General features: G+C 33.7%; 1 protein-coding gene across 1 annotated transcript in view; it reads right to left on the bottom strand.

Moving 5' to 3' along the window:
- Positions 1-20,598, bottom strand: part of C9H8orf88 (chromosome 9 C8orf88 homolog) — a 38,447-nt gene that overhangs the window by 16,224 nt on the left and 1,625 nt on the right. Inside the window, exons 2-4 of the mRNA XM_045560371.1 lie at positions 15,955-16,053; positions 14,141-14,214; positions 5,667-5,742 (exon numbers count right to left, since the gene is read on the bottom strand). Of these exons, the coding sequence (XP_045416327.1) occupies positions 5,667-5,742; positions 14,141-14,214; positions 15,955-16,033 (229 nt within the window). The 5' untranslated portion in view covers positions 16,034-16,053. The remainder of the gene's footprint in view (positions 1-5,666; positions 5,743-14,140; positions 14,215-15,954; positions 16,054-20,598) is intronic.

Below are 20,598 nucleotides of genomic sequence, written 5' to 3'. Positions count from 1 at the left end.
TCTCAGTACATTTTAAAACATACCCATAATACAAAGTATTCTCTATGACCACAATGGAATGAAACTAGAAAGCAATAACCAAAACTGGAAAATTCACAAGTAGTGGAAATTAAACCACACTCTTAAACAACCAATGTATCAAAGAATAAATAACAAAGACCTTAGAAAATAAGTGAGACAAATGAAAACAAAGTCACAACATACCAAAACTTAAGGGATGCAGCAAAAACAGTGCTCAAAGCAAAGTTTATAGCTATAAATGCCTATATCAAAAAAGAACAAATAGCTCAAATCAATATTTAACATTACATATTAAGGAACTAGGAAAAAAGAGCCAATTAAATCAAATGCTAGACAAATGAAATAAGTAATAAAGATCAGAGTGGAGATAAATAATGAAAAAAACAATAAAACCAAAAGTTTGCTATTAGAAAAGATAAAAACTGACAAACCTTTACCTAGACTAAGAAAAAAGAGGGAAGACTCAAATTACTAAAATCATAAACAACAATGATCTTGTATCCTGCAACTTTGCTGAATTCATTAATTAGCTCTAATAGTTTATGTGAACTCCTTAGGATTTTCTATGCACAGATGCGACTTTACTTACGATGGGGTTACATCCCCATAAACCCACCATAAGTTAAAAATAGTGTAAGTCAAAAATGCATGGCTGATTGGGAGTTGCAGCTTGCTACTGCTGCCCAGCATAATTAGAAAAGTACTAAATATGTATTGCCTTCACACCATCATAAAATAAAAAAATCATAAGTTGAACCATTATTAGCTGGAGATCATTTGTATAGGATTATGTTATCTCTGAACAGACATAATTTTACTTTGTCCTTCTCCATTTGAATATCTTTTATTTCTTTTTATTGCCAAATTGTTCTGGCTAAAATTTCCAATATAATATTGAATAAAAATAGTAAAAGTGGGCATCCTTATCTTGTTCTTGATATTAGGGGGAAAGCTTTCAGTCTTCCATCATTGAGTATGATGATAGCTGTACCTTTTTCATATATACCCTTTATTATGTTGAGGAAGTTCCCCTCTATTTCTCTTTTGCTAAGAGTTTTTATCAGGAAAGAGCACTGGATTTTGTCAAACGCTTTTTCTGTATCAATTTAGATGATCATGTGGTTTTCATATGTTGACCTACCCTTGCATTCCTAAGATTAATACCACTTGGTCATGGTGTATAATCTTTTTACTATGCTGATAGTAAAAAGTTGCTAGTATTTTGTTGAAGACTTTTGTATCTATATTCAAAGGGATATTGGCTGTAGTTTCCTTGTGCTATCTTTGGCTTTGTTATCATAGTAAATACTGGCCTCATAACAGTTGGGAAGTGTTCCGTTCTCTTCAATTTTTTCAGAATTGTCTGAGAAGGATTAGTGTTAATTCTTCCGCAAATGTTTAGAATTTACCAGTGAGAAGCCATCTATCTAGTCCTGAACTTTTCTTTGTTGGGAGGTGTTTAATTATTGATTCAATCTTCTTGCTTACTATAGGTTTATTCAGATTTTGCATTTCTTCTTGAGTTAGTTTTGGTAAATTCAGTGTTTCTAATAATTTTTCTATTGTATCTAGGTTATTTAACCCTTTGTCATACAACTGTTTGTAATATTCACTTATAATTTTTTATTTCCTTAAATTCATAGTAATGTCCCCACATAAGTTTATTTTGTATATTTTTAATGAATAATCCAAAAAATTCCAATAGCATCAAAAAGAATACAATACTTTGAAATATATGTAACCAAGGAGGTGCAAGACTTGTACACTGAAAACTATAAAACATTGCTAAAAGAAGTTAAAGAAAACCTAAATGGGAAGATATCCTATGTTGATGGACTGGAAGATTTAATATTTAAGATGGCAATATTCCCTCAAAGTGATCTACAGATTCAACGCCATCCCTATCAAAATACCCATGGCTTCTTTTACAGAAATGGAAATGCTGATCCTAAAAATCACATGGAATTGCAAAGAACCCCCAAATAGCCAAAATAATCTTAAAAGAACAAAGTTGGAGGACTTACACTTCCTAATTTCAAAATTTACTACAAAGCTACAGTAACCAAAAAAGTGTGGTACTGACATGAGGAGAGGCATATAGAACAAGTGAATAGAATTGAGAATCCAGGAATAAACACATACACCTACGATCAACTGATTTCAACAAAGATGCCAAGACCATTCGATGAAAAAAGAATAGTCTTTTTAACAAATGATAATGAGACAACTGGATATGCACATGGAAAAGAATGAAGTTGAACTTTTATCTTATATCATACATAAAAATTAACACAAAATGGATCAAAGACCTAAATGTAAGAGCTGAAACTATAAAACTCTTAGAAAGAAACAAGGATAAACCTTTATAACCTTTTATAAGGTTATAACCTTTATAACCTTATAAGATTTGGCAATTATTTCTTAGCTATGACACCAAAAGCATGGGCAACAAAGGGAAAAATAGATAAACTTCATCAAAAGTAAAAACTTTGTTTTTAACACTTAAAAGACACTATCAAGAAAATGAAAAGACAAGCTCCAGTCGAGAAGAAAACATGTGCAAATTATATATCTGATAAGGACCTAGTATCCAGAAAGCAAATACCCCCCCCCCACACACACACATGCTTATCCAGAAAGCATAAATGTACACACACACACACACACACACATATACAGAGAGAGAGAGAGAGAGAGAGAGAAGAAAAGAGGGGGAAGGTAAGGGGAAGGAGCGGCAGGGAGAGGGAGAAGGAGAAGGAGAATAGATAAGAGTATAGTAGCCAGAACTCTTACAACCCAGTAACAAAAAGACAAACAATCCAATTAAAATATTGTCAAAGGACTTGAACAGACCATTTCTCCAAAGAAATACAAATGGCCAACAACATGACAAGATACTCAACATGTTTAGTCATAAGAAAAATGCAAATCAAAACCACAATGAGATACTACTTCTCACCAGCTACGATGGCTTACAATAGCAAAAGATAATAATAAAGATATTGAGAAATTGAAATCCTAGTACATTGCTACTGGGAATGTAAAAGGGTCTAACTGCTTTGAAAAATAGTTGGACAGTTCCTCAAAAAGTTAAACAGAATTACCATATGATCCAGCAAATCTGTTCCTAGGTATATACCCTAGAGAAATGAAAACAGGTATTCAAACTTATACACAAATGTCCATAGCAACACTACTCATAATAGCCAAAAGTGAAAACTCAAATATGCATTAACTGAGAAATGGATAAACTAAAGGTGGCATAATCCATACAATGCAATATTATTTAGTCATAAAAAGAAATGAAGTACTGATAGTGCTACAACATCATGACCCTTGAAAATCTTACGGTAAGTGAAAGAAGCCAGACACAAAAGATCACGTATTATTTCCAACACAAAGAAAAGATAAATGTTTGAGATAATGGATATCCCAATTACCCTGATTTGATCATTATACATTGTATATAGGTATCAAAATATCACATGTACCCCCAAAATATGTGTGATTATTACATATCAATTTAAAAGGTCACATATTGTATAATTCCATTTATATGAGATGTCCAGAATAGGTCAAATCCATATAGACAAAAATGGATTAGTGTTTACCAGTGCCTAGGCAGAGGGGATAATGGGGAGTAACTGCTTGATGGGTATGAGGTTTCTTTTTGGGGTGATAAAAATGTTCCAGAATTAGATAATAGTGATGCTTGCACAACACTGTGAATGTACTAAAAGCCACTGAATTATACATTTTATTAATAAAATGGTTAATATGATGGTTAAAATGGTGAATTTTACTTAGGAAAAAAAAAAAAGAAAGAAACCAAAGGATTGTAAGGGCATACTCAAACAGCAAAGGTCCATTCCAGGACAACGGCTGCACAGCAGTACTAAAGAACTCATCCATATAGGAACCGAATAATGGAAGATGATGAAAGGAAAGTTTCCTCTAGGGAGGAAAAAAAAGAACTAGTATACTTGAGCACAGATATTATAGATAAATGCAACAGAGTTGTTGGAGCATTTTAGGCAAAGAGTTAACATAGAAAAACACAAACATTATCCTGATTTGATCATTGTATATTGTGTGCTTGTATCAAGATATAACATGTGCTCCATGAATATGTATAATTATTATGTATCAATAAAAAAAAATTTAAAAAAACACAAACATTAGCTCCTGAAAAAATAATGGGTTGCATGAAAAAGGAGATATGCACCTCTTGGCTAAGCAGCTGTATTTACAGAGTCACAAAAATCTAAAGAATGATTAAAACTTTAACTGAAACTTGTGAAATAACTATGCGGTGGGAAAGGGAGATGGAAGGGTGAAGAAGTGAAGACTGATGTGGAAGACTTAAGTTCTCATCTACCAAGATAGGACATCAATATATAGTATCAAAAATTGAGAAATTTGTAAATAATAATTTAAATATGTTTAGAAATATTGGAGTATATACTAAAATAAAAAGCTAATGAAGTGTTTTCAAACGTTTTAACTTTTAAACTACATAGACTGACAAAAATTTGGAAACTAAATTAAATCATTTTTATCTCAGAAGTAGCTAGTACAGGAGAAACTATTGGTTCTCCCCCAAGAGCAGTTCTTTCCTTCTGCTTCAGTAACAGAATTAGCTTGCTACACAGCTAAAGACATTTCCCAGTCTGCCCTGTCACTCTGTACAGCTGGCAATGGGATGTAAATGGAAATAATATATGCAACTTCTGAGTCACACTCCTAAGGAGAACTTCCTTTCCCCTTTCCTCCTTCCTGACAGTGAGATAGGAGACATGACGGCAGGAGCAGAGGCAGTTATTTTGCACCATGAGATGGAAGCCATGTGTTGAGGATGGCACAGCAATAAGACAGAGAACACTGGGGCAAGAGAAACTTCATAGAGCAAAACCAGTACAGCAGCTCAGAATTTTATATAATATAGAAAATCTGGGAATAACCTTCTATCTTGTTTCACAGTGGTCCCCAACCTTTTTGGCACCAGGGACCAGTTTCATGGAAGACAATTTTTCCATAGACCAGAAGAGGGAATGGTTTTGGGATGATTCAAGTGCATTACATTTATTGTGCGCCCAAACCTCTCTACTGATAATCTGTATTTGCAGCTGCTCCCCAGCGCTAGCATCACTGCCTTGGCTTCACCTCAGATCATCAGGCATTAAATTCTCACAAGGAGCACATAACCTAGACCCCTCACATGTGCAGTTTATACAGTAGGGTTCGTGCTCCTGTGAGAATCTAATGCTACTGCTGATCTGACAGGCGGTGGAGCTATGTAGTGATAGGAGCGATGGGAAGTGGCTGTAAATACACTCATTGTTGCTCACCTGCCACTCACCTCCTGCTGTGTGGCCCACTTCCCAACAGGCCATGGACCAATACCAGTCTATGGCCCAGGGGTTGAGGACCGCAGTTAAGACTTCATTATTTATTCTGGTCTCTCTTTTAGAGCAATAAAACTGATAGCCTGACTAATATAGACAGAAATCAACCTAAAAACATATAACAAAATTTCTTATGTACACAGGTTTGCAGCTAAGCAAAAAGTAATATTACCTGTTATTACCTGTATGTGAATGCTAAGACATTCTGTGATAAAATTGGGAACTATGGTAAAATTTTACCTTTTTTAACTGGAGACTGATGTTGCTGTTGTTCATTAAGACCTTGAGAAAAGGTTTGCATTCCATTTGTCTTACACTGTTGAACAGGAAAATATATTTTAAACTCAGGTTTAGAAATTTTATACAACCTTTTTTTAACCACCCAAAACTACTTTCCTAAAATCAAAATATTAGTCCAGGCATATTTGGGGGCTAAATGATAAGTACTCATTACAAGTCTGCTTCTTAAAAATGAGCAACAAAAACATCTTTCAAAATATATTCACATATAAGTATTTTTTGCCATTATTATAATTATTTTTGAAAGGGAACATAAAACCAAAAATAATTATATGGTCTTAAAGATAAATAATTCCAAAATCATTAAAAATATTTTTAATTAATGAAAACAACACATTTTTACTCACACAAATCTGCAATAATAACAAAGTATTTACTTTTATAATCTCATGTAAAATAAATCCTGATGTCACTTTATAAGCACATGGACTGTTTCACTCAACATCTTGTATTAATAAATAGAGAAATAAGAAAAAATCAATTTATCTAATGAAGCAAAGAAAATCAGAAACATTGGCAGAATTCAATGTCCTGAACAGAGAGAGGCCTTGGACCAGAGGTTTTAGTCCCACTTGCAAGACCATATTTATTGTGAGATTGGCTAAACTAATCTAATGACATTTTAAAAATCCATGTTTTAACTAAATCCTTTTTTTCTGATTCCAAGCTCACCAAGAAATATTCTGATAACAATTTAGCTTTCCATAAATCTCCTTAGAAGCAGACAACACACCAGTTATACCAGTAAGAGAAACCCAGAACACAAAATAGCAAGATTTCATCAAATCCCAAGTAATGTTCTCCTTTTATGCTGAGAAAAATCAGTTCGCAAACAGTCCTCGGACCAATGTAATCATCACCGTAGGGTTCTTTGGAGATATCCATCCTAAAAAATGAATATCTCTGCTCCATCAATCATGTATTGGCAAGTTGTAAGACATTCCTTAAATTTCTGCAAATGCTACTAAGGTAACACTGCTTGAAGGCAGAATGACTCGTTATTTAATCTTATGACACAAATAAAGGTCATAAGGAGATAATTCTATACTATTCAGACATCTTATGTTTCATCAGAAAAAAATCAAGTTTTAGTAGAGTTTTTTAAGTAGAGATAGGAAAAAAATGGAGAATGTCAAAGATTTTGGTTCTCCAAAGTTCTTCCTGTTAGATTTAATTAACTATAATACAGTATTGTAAGAATAAAAAATTTTCTAAGAAAAATTTTAGCAGACACACACTTCACTAACTTGGTAGCACCTACTTAAATGTAAGATCTAAAATCAAACTCACCAGTAAAATTGTACTTTATCATGTCTGCACATATTAAAAACTGAAAATACTGATTATTTTAAATCTTCATAGCATGTAAAAAAGTACACCTACAAGAAGTTTTATAAAGTGATTATATGTTATCTCATTTAATTACCATGATCACATAAGAAAATAAAGCAAGTATTATGATCACTGTGCAAGGAAAATTAGGTCCAGAAGGATTTGGTGACCAACCCAAAAGTATACAGATAAGAAACCCTTGAGCTAGTTTTTGAAACTCAGTGCTACCATGTGTAGTTTTAAAGGTTGTGCATCTTAAGGAGTGCCATTCACAACATAGATATGTGTTTTCTAGCAGGTGGCAGCAAAGTATTTTATTCTAACAAAACCTGTGTTTTTCTATAATTTTTGTTTCTCTTCTAATTCTTGCAAAGATGCCAAATGGGTAGCAGTGACCCTGCTGAACACAATCATTTAAGAAACACAGAATGCCTATGACATGACAAGCACTGTGCTTTGTATCAGAAATACAAAGATAAACATGACATTCCAGTATCTGTTCTCAGAGACTCACAAACTAAAAGGTAGACAGAAAAATAAAATACCAAATCACAATAAAATTTGAGAAGTTCTATGATAAAGATTGCAGAAGTACAATAAGGGTGTCAAACTTGGCTTGGAAATGTCAGAGGAGATGATGCCTAGATTGACACTTGAAGAATTAGGAGGAGTTAGCCTGGCTAACTGGTGAAAAATGGATGTTTAGGGACTAAAAGAATAGCCATATGCTGGGGAGCATGGGATAATATGGCTAGTTCAGGAAATAGAAAAAGTTAAATAGGCTTGAGTAAAACATGATAAGCACTGGGATTTTTTATTTTTTAAATTTCAAGTCAAGTGCTCTTCACAATAAACAGTACAGTCCCCAGTATGCATTCCAAGATATTCTATTTAGTTTTTTTATATTCTATAGCAAAAAATGTTCCCAGTCTCTGTCACTCATCTCAAACAAATGTTTGTATACCACTGAGCTCAGGAAAGAGAATAGGAAGAAAAAAATGTATATCAATCTCCATTCCTGGAATAAAAATTTAAAATGTGAGATTTATAAATAATATTAGCCCATAATCCCAGCACTTTGAAAGGTTGAGGTGGGAGGATTACTTGAGGCCAGGAGTTCAACACCAGCCTGGGCAACATACCAAGATCATGTCTCTACAAAAAAATAAATAAATAAATAAGAAAAATTAGCTGCACATGGTGATACGTGCTTGTAGTCCTACCTACTTGGGAGGCTGAGGTGGGAGGATCACTTGAGCCCAGGAGTTCAAGGTTGCAATGAGCTACGATCATGCACTCCAGCCTGGGCAACAGAATGAGACTCTGTTTCTTGAAAAAAAATGAAAAGACAGAAGGTAAACAGGAAAAAAGTTGTAACTCATAAAGAGTTGGGGAAAAAAGTAATAAAAATATACACTGGGGAAAAGAATCTCTTTTCAATAAATGGTGCTGGGAAAACTGGATAGCTACATGCAGAAGATTGAAACTGGATCCCCCACCTCTCACCTCTCACAAAAATCTATTCCAGATGGATAACAGACTTAAACCTAAGGCATGAAACCTTAAGAATTCTAGAAGATGATGTTCGGAAGACCCTTTCAGACATCGGCCTCAGCAAAGAATTTTTGAAGACCCCCAGAGCATTCACAGCAACAATAAAAATAAATAAATGGGATCTGATCAAATTGAAAAGCTTTTGCACAGCCAACGAAACTATCATTGGAGCGAATATGGCTGGCAGTGGTGGCTCACACCTGTAATCCTAGCACAGCACTCTGGGAGGCTGAGGCGGGCGGATTGTTTGAGCTCAGGAGTTCGAGACCAGCCTGAGCAAGAGCGAGACCCCACCTCTACTAAAAATAGAAAGAAATTATATGGACAGCTAAAAATATATATAGAAAAAATTAGCCGGGCATGGTGGCGCATGCCTGTAGTCCCAGCTACTTGGGAGGCTGAGGCAGGAAGATCGCTTGAGCCCAGGAGTTTGAGGTTGCTGTGAGCTAGGCTGACGCCATGGCACTCTAGCCTGGGCAACAGAGCAAGACTCTGACTCAATAAAAAATAAAAAAATAAAAAAAAATAATAGCGTGAATAGACAGCCTACAGTATGGGAGAAAATATTTGCTCTCTATACATCCAATAAAGGGCTAATAACAAGACTCTATCTAGAACTTAAAAAAATCAACAAGAAAAAACATCAAACAACCCTATCAATACATGGGCAAAGGAAATGAACAGAAACTTTTCAAAAGAAGACAGAATAATGGCCAGCAGACATATAAAAAATGCTCAACATCTCTAATCATTAGAGAAATACAAATCAAAACCACAATGAGATATCACCTAACCCCAGTGAGATTGGCCTCTACCAAAAAATCCCAAAACAACAAATGCTGGCAAGGATGTGGAGAGACAGGAACACTCCTACACTGCTGGTGGGACTTCAAATTAGTGCAACCTCTGTGGAAAAGAATTTGGAGAGACCTCAAAGAGCTGAAAATAGAAATACCATTCGATCCAGCAATAGCACTACTAGGCATCTACCCAAAAGAGCAAAAGACATCCTATAGTAAAGACATCTGTACCCAAATGCTTATGGCAGCACAATTCACTATTGCAAGGATGTGGAAACAACCCAAGTGCCCATGGATTCATGAGTGGATTATTAAAATTTTGTATATGTGGACAATGGAATATTACTCAATTATAAGAAACGACAGTGATCTAGCACCTCTTATATTTTCCTGGATAGAACTTGAGCCCATCCTCCGAAGTGAGGTATCAAGGGAATGGAAGAATAGGCTCCACATGTACTCACCATCAAATTGGCACTGACTGATCAACACTATGGTGCTCACACGGTAGTAATATTCTCCAGGGATTAGGGGGTTGGGGGGCGGGTAAACTCATAACTAATGGACGAGGTGAGCATTGTAGAGGGGAATGGCATGCCTCTAATCCTCGCTTGGGTGAGGCAAAGACATAAAATGTAACCAAAATGTTTGTACCCTCATAATATCCTGAAATAAAAAAAATCAAAAGACAAAAGGTAAACAGGAAAAAAGTTGTAACTCATATTATAAAGAGTTCATTTCACAGAAAAGAGCTCCGAGGAAACAAACAAACAAAAACCCTATAAAAAAAGAATGGGCATTCTACTAAATGAAGTATCACAAGAATGGCAAAACAAACACCACATGTACTCACCATCAAACTGGTATTAACTGATCAACATTTATGTGCACATACAGTAGTAACATTCATCGGGTATCGGGCAGGTGGGAGTGGGGAGGAGGGGATGGGTATATTTACACCTAATGGGTGAGGTGCGCACTGTCTGGAGATGGACACGCTTGAAGCTCTGACTTGGATGGGGCAAAGGCAATATATGTAACCTAAACATTTGTACCCCCGTAATATGCTGAAATAAAAACTAAAAAAAAAAAAAAAATGGGCAAAAGACAAGAATTTGTAACATAGATGAAAGGAAATCCAAATGACTCTTAAACAGATCAAAGATGGCCACAAATTTTTGATACTCCTCCCTCAAAAGGTAAATCCTATATCTCCTCCCCCTGAATCTGGCAATCTCTCTGACTGTTCCTACCAATCTAAGACACAGAAGTGACAATGTGCTGGTTTCCAGTCCCAGGCCTTAAGAGACTGGCAGCTTCTACCTCCTGTCTCTTAGAATATTAGTCTTGGAACCCAGATGTAGTGCTGTAAGAAGCCCAGGCCACTTGAAAAGGTCATTTGTAGGTGTTTTCTCAAGTCCATAACAATAGTTGAGCTTCAAGCCAATGGCCAGTATCAACTGCCAGCCATGTGGGTGAGCCATTTGCATCATCCAACCCAGTTAAGTCTGATTAAATCAGACTTATTAAATGATTCCTAGTCCTAGATACTATCTGACTGCAACCACGTGGCTGAACTAAAGTGAGAAATGGCCACCTGAGCCCAGTCATACCACAGGGCCATGAAAGATAATAAGCTTTTGTTTTAAGCCAAAGTTTTTAAGTACTTTGTTATGAAGAAATAATAAAGATGTTAAAGGAAGTTGTTCATGCAGAAGGAAGATAAGTGCAGACAGAAACATGGACTTACACAAAGAAATGAAGAATGCTTGAAATGGAATAAATGAAGGTAAAATAGAACTCATTCATTTTTAAAAACTAATTTAAATAATAACAAATAAAAGCAAAAATAGCAGTAATGTATTGTGTGTTTATAGACCAAACAAAAGTAAAATTATTACTATAATAGCATAAGAATGGGAGGAAAGACTCTACAAAAAAGCTACTAGATCTAATAATTGAGTTTAACAAGGTCAATATACAAAAATCAATTGTATTTCCAAATCCTGGCAACCAACAAGTGAAATTTAAAATTTATAAAAGATATCACTTTTAATAGTATGAAAATATGTGAAATACTTATAAATTTGACAAAAAAATGTTCAAGATCTCTATGCTAGAAAATACAAAGCATAAAGAGATATGCCATGCATGTAGATCATAAAGACTCAATATGATTAAGATGTCAATTCTTCCCAAATTAATTTACAGATTCAATGAAAATGCCAATAGGCTTTTTTTGTAAAAATTGACAAGCTCATTTGAAATTTGAATGCAAATGCAAAGGACCTAGAATAGCCAAGACAAATTTTATAAAGAACAAAGTTAGTGAACTTTCACTATCTGATTTAGAGACTTATAAAGCTACAGTAGACTATAAAGTGTCATGTTGACATAAAGATAAACATAAATCAGTAAAACATAATAGAGAGTTTAGAAATAAATTCATGCATGTATTATATACTAATTTTTAACAAACTTTTATGGTTCCATAATAAAAAAACGACCCAAATAAAACAGGCAAAGGATCTGAACAGGCACTTCATCAAAAGTAAAATAATAAAAAAAAAAAGGAAAAGAAAAATACAGATGTCAAATAAGCTTATGATAAGATGTTCAATCTCATTGATCATTAGGAGAACACAAATTTAAAACACAATGAAATACCACTACGTACACACTAAGATGGCTAAAAAAAAGATTGACCATACTAATGTTGGCAAGGGCATGGTGGCTCACGCCTATAATCCTAGCACTCTGGGAGGCTGAGGCAGGTGGATCATTTGAGCTCAGGAGTTTGAGACCAGCCTGAGCAAGAGCGAGACCCCGTCTCTACTAAAAAATAGAAAGAAATTATATGGACAACCAAAAATATATATAGAAAAAATTAGCCGGGCATGGTGGCGCATGCCTGTAGTCCCAGCTACTCGGGAGGCTGAGGCAGGAGGATCTCTTGAGCCCAGGAGTTTGAGGTTGCTGTGAGCTAGGCTGATGCCATGGCACTCTAGCCTGGACAACAGAGTGAGACTCTGTCTCAAAAAAAAGAAAACTTGTTATAAAGCAAAAGTAGTTAAAATAACACGGTATTGATATAGAGATATACAAAAAGATCAATGGAATAAAATAAACAGTACAGAAACAGATATATCTATATGAAAACTTATTATGTAATAATGACCCTGTAATCAGTGTGGAAAGGATGAATTAGTCAATAATTTATGCCTTACAATTGGTTGTCTATATTATCAATTAGATTGCTATCTTATACCGTACAAAAAAATCGATTTGTATAGGTATACTATACAACTAAATATGAAAGCAAAACTTTAAAGCTTTTGGAAGAATATGTAGGAAAATATCTTTTGACCAAAGGCGTCTAAAACAAAAGGTAAAATCATAAAGAAAAACACTGATAATATAACTACATTAATACTTAAAACTTTTGAGCAAAAAACACCACAAAAAATGACTCTCTCGTAGACCATATTCCTGGGAAATAAAATATTTGCTATGCACATAAGAACAATAATTGGAATCCATAATATATTTTAAAGGCACATAAATCAAGAAGTAAACCCAAGAAAAATGGGTAAATGATATGAATTGGCAATTCACAAAAGAGGAAATTCAAATGGTCAAACTAAATATATGAAAAGATGTTCCACTTCACAAGTAACAGAGAATTAAAAATTAAAACCAACCAAATTAAAAAGTTGCACCCATTGGACAAGGAAAAAAATGTTCAAGTCTGACAATAACAAGGCAAGGATGTGGAAAAATTAGAGGCCTCATGCATTGCTCATACAAATCACTTTGGGAAGTAATTTGACAGTTATCTAATAAAGTTGAAAGTAAGAATACCTTTTAACATAGTAATTATACTCCAATTTTATATCACAGAGAACTTCTCAAACGTGTAAAATGAAACATATAGATAATAGTCATTGTAGCACTTATTGTAAAATAGAAACAAGTGCCCATCAACAGAAAATGGAACAAAAAATATGGTATATTTATATGTATTAAAAGATTTTTCTGTATCAGTGCATATAGAACTGCTTTATTCATTATAAATTTGCCTAGTATTCCATTTATAAATATGCTTACGCATGCATAGTCTATTTCTGGAAGTACCTGGATAAGAAAATGGTACAAGGGTTACTTCTGGTCAGAGGAAATAGGTAACTGGGGGATAAAGATTGGAGAGAAACTTTTCACTAAGTACCATTTTGTATATTTTGAATTTTAAACTTTCTGACTATTTTAGTTAGTCAAAAAATTAAATTTTTAGTATAAACCTTAATGTGAGAGAAAAAATGGCAAACACATATATGGGTATGATATTATTTATATAAAATTGTAAAACAATTCTATTTATTGCAACAAAAGTACAAATACATTCACAGAAAAACTAACAAACTGAGGATAGTTATCTCCGGGAAGGGTGGGAAGGAAATGGGATGGTGGAGGGATATGTATATGGTTTTTAACTATATCTGCTAGGTTTTTTCTTTAAAATTTTTAAAAACAAATAAAGCAAAATATTTAGATTTGAAAATCCTGGGCAATAGTACATGTGTGTTATATTCTCTTTAACATATGCTTGAAATATATCATAAATTATTAGAAAGTATATAAAGCACTTAGCATAGCATCTGGCACACAACAGCCATCTAACAAATGTTACTTTCCAATCTAATGCTTCATTTTATAATTTCTAAGACTTACTCTGCTAACTCCACTTTGTAAGCACTGAGTGTTGCATGGATATTCATTTTGAAAGTTGAAAGGGAACACTGTTCCTGTTAGGAGAGAAAAAGAACCATTTTAAACATCCATGATTTTAATAAATAATTTAACATCACCTAAAAAGCTTGAGGGTCCAGGACATTATTGGCATTATTTTAAAATGTTTTCTCATAGTGCATTTATTCAACATTTATCCAACTCTATGAAGTGTTAGCAGCAGTGTTAGAGAATGAGGGGATGAGAATGAGTATACAAACATGAGAAGAGTTCAGAGATAAAAGAGTTCATAGTCTACGTTAAAAGACAAGCACATAAATAATGACTATAATACAATTTGATACACAGTAAGTAATTTCAGAGATTTAGAGAGAGCAGAATAGGTTTGGGGGTATCAGGAAGGCTTCAGAAGAGGAAGTAATTCAATCCGAGTCTTCAAGAAAAAGTGGAAGATTCTTTTGGGGATTTGAGTTGACAAGGGAATATAGAAGTGTGTTGACAAAGGCCCAAGTTAATTTCTGATTTACTAAACTTTTCTGCCTAATCAATCCCTACTCTGCTGTCTGGATCTTAAGAGGATATAAGCAAATGAGGGATCAGGGCTGCCTGCCTACCTTGTGTCCCCTCCCATTCACCCATGTAACAGCCTTGAAGAGAAGGGATCAATGAAAAACTGGATCTGAAGAGATGAAGGGAGGGATACTGACAAAAGGCTGGTCACAGAAAGTAGCTGCTGCCAATGGCTTTTTATTCTTCACTGTAGGATAAAATCTGAGATTTGACCCTACACAACTGCTTACAGTGCACCAGAAGAATATTGGATCAACATTGCTAAACTCTAGAATGATCCATTAATTTCAATTGTCTGTCCTAAGTCATAGCCATCTGGAGAGCAAACATGACCAAAGGAGAAACAATCTGCCTAGTAGGAACCAAGGATGAGAAAATGAACAAGGGACAGGAATTAGTGCCATTTCTACCTTTTCTGTTTCATCTCTGTACCAATAAAAGTCTTTATTTTCTAAGTAGCAAATTAATTCAGCGGAACACATGGACTAAAGAAAATTTAAATAGGTTTGATATATATATATATATATATATATATGCATATGTATGTATATATGTATATCACCTAAGTTAGACCACAGAAGCTATTCTGGCAATAAGTAATGAATAGAATAAAAAGGTTAATATCTAATTTAGGAGTTAAATATTAAGTATTTCAAGAATTTGTCCAAAAGAATAGTCCTATGGGCAAAACAAAAATATTTTAGAATTTTTTTGTTTAGATTTTGAGAAATTAGATGTGTTCCAGACAAACACAGCCCTAACCTCTACCAGAGTATCAGTATGACATAACCACTATAGAATGTATAAGTGCAGTTTTGTGCTAGTCTTTTTTGTTAGTTTGCATTTAGGTACATCCTTAAGATCTTTTAAAAGGTTAATTCTCTCTCCAGCATGATTGCCCTGCAGTAATCATAATCACAGGGCCCAATTTGTATTGGGAGTATCACTCTTGATCAGAAGTCAGTTAACTAGGGAAATGAGATATGAAAAAAAACACACAAAGTTACTTTCAGTCAGGGACTATTCTTCCTACCTTGGTCTGGTTGACTACGGACTGGTAGATTATTAAAAATATTATTCTTGTGGTATAACTTGTAAACTCTTAGTTTTCATTATTTCTCTAAATATCCACTTGAAATAACTACTTCATATATTGGTTAGTCTTTCAAATACTAACTAGCTATTAACAAATTAATATTTAAAGAACTATACCTTATATTACTCACCTGGGGGAGAAGTCAGATGACGAACAGGTCTTGCTGGTTGAAGCGATTTACCAATCAATTTTTTGGTTTCCATTGTCATAAAGACCTTGAGGTTCCATACTTTAAGAAGGAAAGATACATTTTTATCTTTTGGACAAGATAATCAAAATGCTTTACATATATACAAATAACCGTAACACTCATTTGAAGATACTTATGTTATAAGGTGTAAAACACAAACACAGAAAAACATTTAAAATAATATGCAATAACCTTAGACCTTTTTATAGTATTTATCACAGTTGAACATCCTCTCTTTAAAACATTTTCCTCTCTTAACTTCCATGACTCTATTTTCTCTCAGTTTGTTTCCTATTTCTTTGCCTCTTCTAACTTCCCTAGCTGATTCATTTTCTGTTCTCTAATTAAATGTACGGATTCTTCCAAATGTGGCTTTGGTCTTCTTAGCTAACCTCACCTATTCTCATGACTGCAACTACCTATATAATAAACATGCCATAATTTATATTTCTGGCATCCACCTCTCTTTTAAATTCCAGTTCTATTTTTCCAATTGCTTAATGATATGTCAATTTATATGTTATCACAGGTACCTCAAATTCAACATATCCAAAATCAAATTAATGACTTTGATCCCAAAGATGTCCCTCCTACTGTATTCATTAAAGTCATCACCAACTCTCTTGGACCACACTTGGTAAAAGACACCTTTAATTTGATGGTCTAAATTAGAGCCTCTCACCCCATAATTAGTCTCTAATTCCTGTCCATACTACTTCCAAAATATATCGCAAATCTATTTTTTTCATTCTCACCTCTACTCTCTTTAATTCCACAGTAGCTCTTATTTCATATTTCATCTCTTTGATCGCCTTTTAAATAGATACAAATGTTCCCCCTCTATGTTCTTGGGACACCAAGAAGTTATGCACATTATGATATGTAAAGAACACAGTACTATACTACAATTATTTATTTATCTTCCATGCTAGACAAAAATGAGGAACAGATTCTTCTTAAATTGAGGAACAATTAATGTCTTTATTCACCCTGTGTCCCCTGCAACTAACACAGTACTCAGACTGAATCCAAAGTGTAAAATAAGCATTCCCTGAACAAATGGATGAATATATAGGCTCTTTTCTCTCCAAACTATGATCCCTTTGCACATGCTTTTGATTTAAAAACTTCAGTTACCCATAATCTCTTGGATTATAACAACAGAAGCAGGTGCCAACATCCATGTCATCCATACTAAACCATTTGCCTACACTATATTATTCAAAACAACTCTATAAATTTGGCACTATTAACAGTTAGAGCTCAGCCTACTTCGGTTCATATCATGGCTCTACCATCTAGTTATATAACTGTATGGCTATCAATAGCCTCTATCTCCTAGGCATGATATGAAGACTAAATAATCTACATAAAGCACTTATACCTGGTACACAGTAACAGTTCAAAAAATATTAGCTAATCTTATTATCATTCCCATTTTACAGATAAGGCTTAGAGAAATAAGGTAATGTACCCAAGGTCAAGACCCTAGTAGGAAGTCATAGCCCATACCCATACTTGTGGTCAACACTCTACAATCTAGCTAGCCTCAACCTCTCTTCCCATCTCACAACTAGGAAGAATTGCCCAACTTCTGGTTAAGTAAATTTTTTATATGTTTACAAAGCACCCATCTCTTCTTCCAACATGGTACTTATTGCACTAGCTGCAATTACCTATTATGTGACTATTATAGTTCTATAAGTCAGGTATATTTCTAGTGTCTACCACAGTGTCTGGTACACAGAGGATGTTCAATATTATTTTCTTTTACCACATATCTAGACATTCAGGTGCTCTATCTGGAGTTTCCTCACTCTCTCTGCTGCTTTTCTCCCAAACAGCTATTATTCTGTCAAGAACAAGGTCAAACTCTTGCTTCTTCCTTGGAAAATATCCTCATGTCTTAAAAATAGTTTACATGATGTTCTCCAGTTACTACTAAATCATTGATAGTAAAGTAATAACAACAATAATTCCTCTTTCTTTACCTTTCTCTTCCATTGGTCCCTACTGTATTCTATCAGTTTTATTAAAATATATCATAGTAAATATATTTGATTAATCTATGAGTTAGTTGAGGCCAAAAAAACTAGACTTTATCTTTGTATCCTAGTTTAGTTTTACTAAATAAACTCTATAAATTTTAAGTACTTCTTCATTATAACTAAAATTTTCTGATACCTGCATGGGACACAAGCTTTCCAAATTTTATGCCCATCAAAACATAGTAAAAAATAAAATCCCACTTGATTTGCACCTGCTCATCCAGACATAATTGCAGGCATATGATCTCATGGAAATCATAAGTCTAAGTGACTGTTTCTCCAAGTATAAAATAGGGTTAGTAACTCTCTTTTAGTTTCAAGAAATGCTTTATCCTATTTAAAAATGTATTTGAACATATATAATTTTAATGTTAAAATCATAAACTTAAAAATCTCTCAAAGATTCGAGCATGTTAGCAATGATAACTAAGCTCAAAAACGTTGATTTTCTGAAACTAGGAGATAAGCCAGTCAGTACTCCAAGTTAATAACTACCTAGTTTGTAATGTATTTGTTAACTAGTATTTCAACATGACTATTAACAATCTTCTAAACAAAACTAATGCTATCTGTACTTCTTGGCAATATAACAGGAAACAAAAAAGCAATAAGCACAAGTAGGAAAAACAGACTTCAAATATTTATTGATTTTTATGTGAAAAGGTATATTTAAAATGAGAACCAAAAAGCAATCTAATATACATTGCCTTATTTAATGTTTATCCTAGCCATTTTAATTTACTACCCCTAATACTAGTAGGTAGTAACTTTCCATCCTGTTTCCCACATAAACTATTGAATCAGAATACAATATAATAGAGTACTTTGGCACACACTTCCTTGTTTTTCATTGCTCAGCTGAAATTGAGTTGTAGGTTGTAAAGTCTTTTCCAGTTGCTGAACAAGGCAAATCCACAGTATTCAAACTAGGGATTTTCAAGAGTTGGAGAGTTACAGAACTCTATTATATGACTTTGCAACACAAGTAAATAAACAAAATAATGAAAGTTCCTTTAATACCACCTACCCTTCAATTTATAGTGGGAAAGTTAACAGTGAGGGCTCCCACATGTAAATCCACGTATCAGTCAAGGAAATTAGAAAAGATGGTGCCACGCAGTACTCTAATATTAATGTTAAAAAAAAAAAAAGTAAACTATGCCTGCATAGAAACACTGACATTATCGGGAATTAGTTTGAGATTACAATGCATACTAAATACCACCATCATGTTATTAATGAAAAAGGTTAAGTATTTATAAGTAGTAATTTTATTGTAAAACTAATTAATGGGATTATAATCAAGACAGCACTCCACAAACCAAAATCTAATTCTCAATTTAGTTAAAAATAATAAAGGCTTGCCTGAACTACAAAGTCAGTACACAAAATAACTTCTATCTTAAACTCTAATGCCTGCTTCCCCCATGGAAATGTGGTGTTCAAAAAGTTTCCCTTGAAGCTACTGGTACTACCTAGAATAAACACTTATGATATCAACTATTATAAAGGACATCCTTACAATAGCAGAGCTATCATAAGGTTGTCTTTTAAAATGTAAATATGTAAAATAAAATAAAATAAAATAAAATGTAAATATATAGTTTTGTGGCATAAGTGTTTTTAAGGACATTTTGATCCAATGTCTCAAAAATATTCTTTCTATTAATACATGCTGAGAAACAGTTGCTGAATAAAGTAATTTTTTTCAAGTTCATACATACTTAACAAATCAGCTTAAAAGGCCAAGTTGTATGAACAGAATATTGATCTATAAGTCAGGAAACCTAAGTTGTAGTTGCTATTCCACATCTGGCAATAATAATTATATCTTAGGTTTCCTTTCTATTTAAAAAAAATTGAACTAAATATGAATCCTCAGGCATCACTAATTCTGAAATTACAAATCAATGTAGAATTTTCTAAAATATAGTAAGTACAATGGGATAAGCACATACACTTACCAATTTAAACACAATCTTATTACCCAGCATATAATATTCTTTTTAAAATTAAAATGCCATTTTTAGATTCTACTACATGCTAAATGCCTTAAATATATTATCTCATTTAATTTTGAGCCACACGTTAACTGTGGAGAAAATTATTATTAGCCCCACTTTATAGATGAGAAACCCGAGGCTCATAAAAATAACAGACATACCCAAGTTCACACAGCTAGTAAGTGCTAGAAGTGAGGATTTGACTACAAAGCTCATGCCCTTGTTTCTAAAATTGCCTGTTTCGTAAGAAAAAGAAACACATCTGACTGTCCACTATTCCATCTGGGCACTGCATATATGGATAAAAAAGTTAACTATGAGAAGTAATATTTCTTTATAAAGTCATGCTAAATAAAGTGGCATGTTCTAATAATTTCCATTTCCTCAATTTACAATTTTTCTTAAAATACTAAATAAATTAGGGATTACTATGCATTTCTCATGCTACAGATACGATATACTGCCATATTAATCATAGGTCACAACATAAGAAATATCCTATATACTGTTTTTAGAAGCTGGGTACTATACTG

Source organism: Lemur catta, chromosome 9 (assembly GCF_020740605.2).
Source record: "Lemur catta isolate mLemCat1 chromosome 9, mLemCat1.pri, whole genome shotgun sequence".
Lineage (NCBI taxonomy): Eukaryota > Metazoa > Chordata > Mammalia > Primates > Lemuridae > Lemur > Lemur catta.
This window is presented reverse-complemented; position numbering and strand designations above follow the sequence as displayed.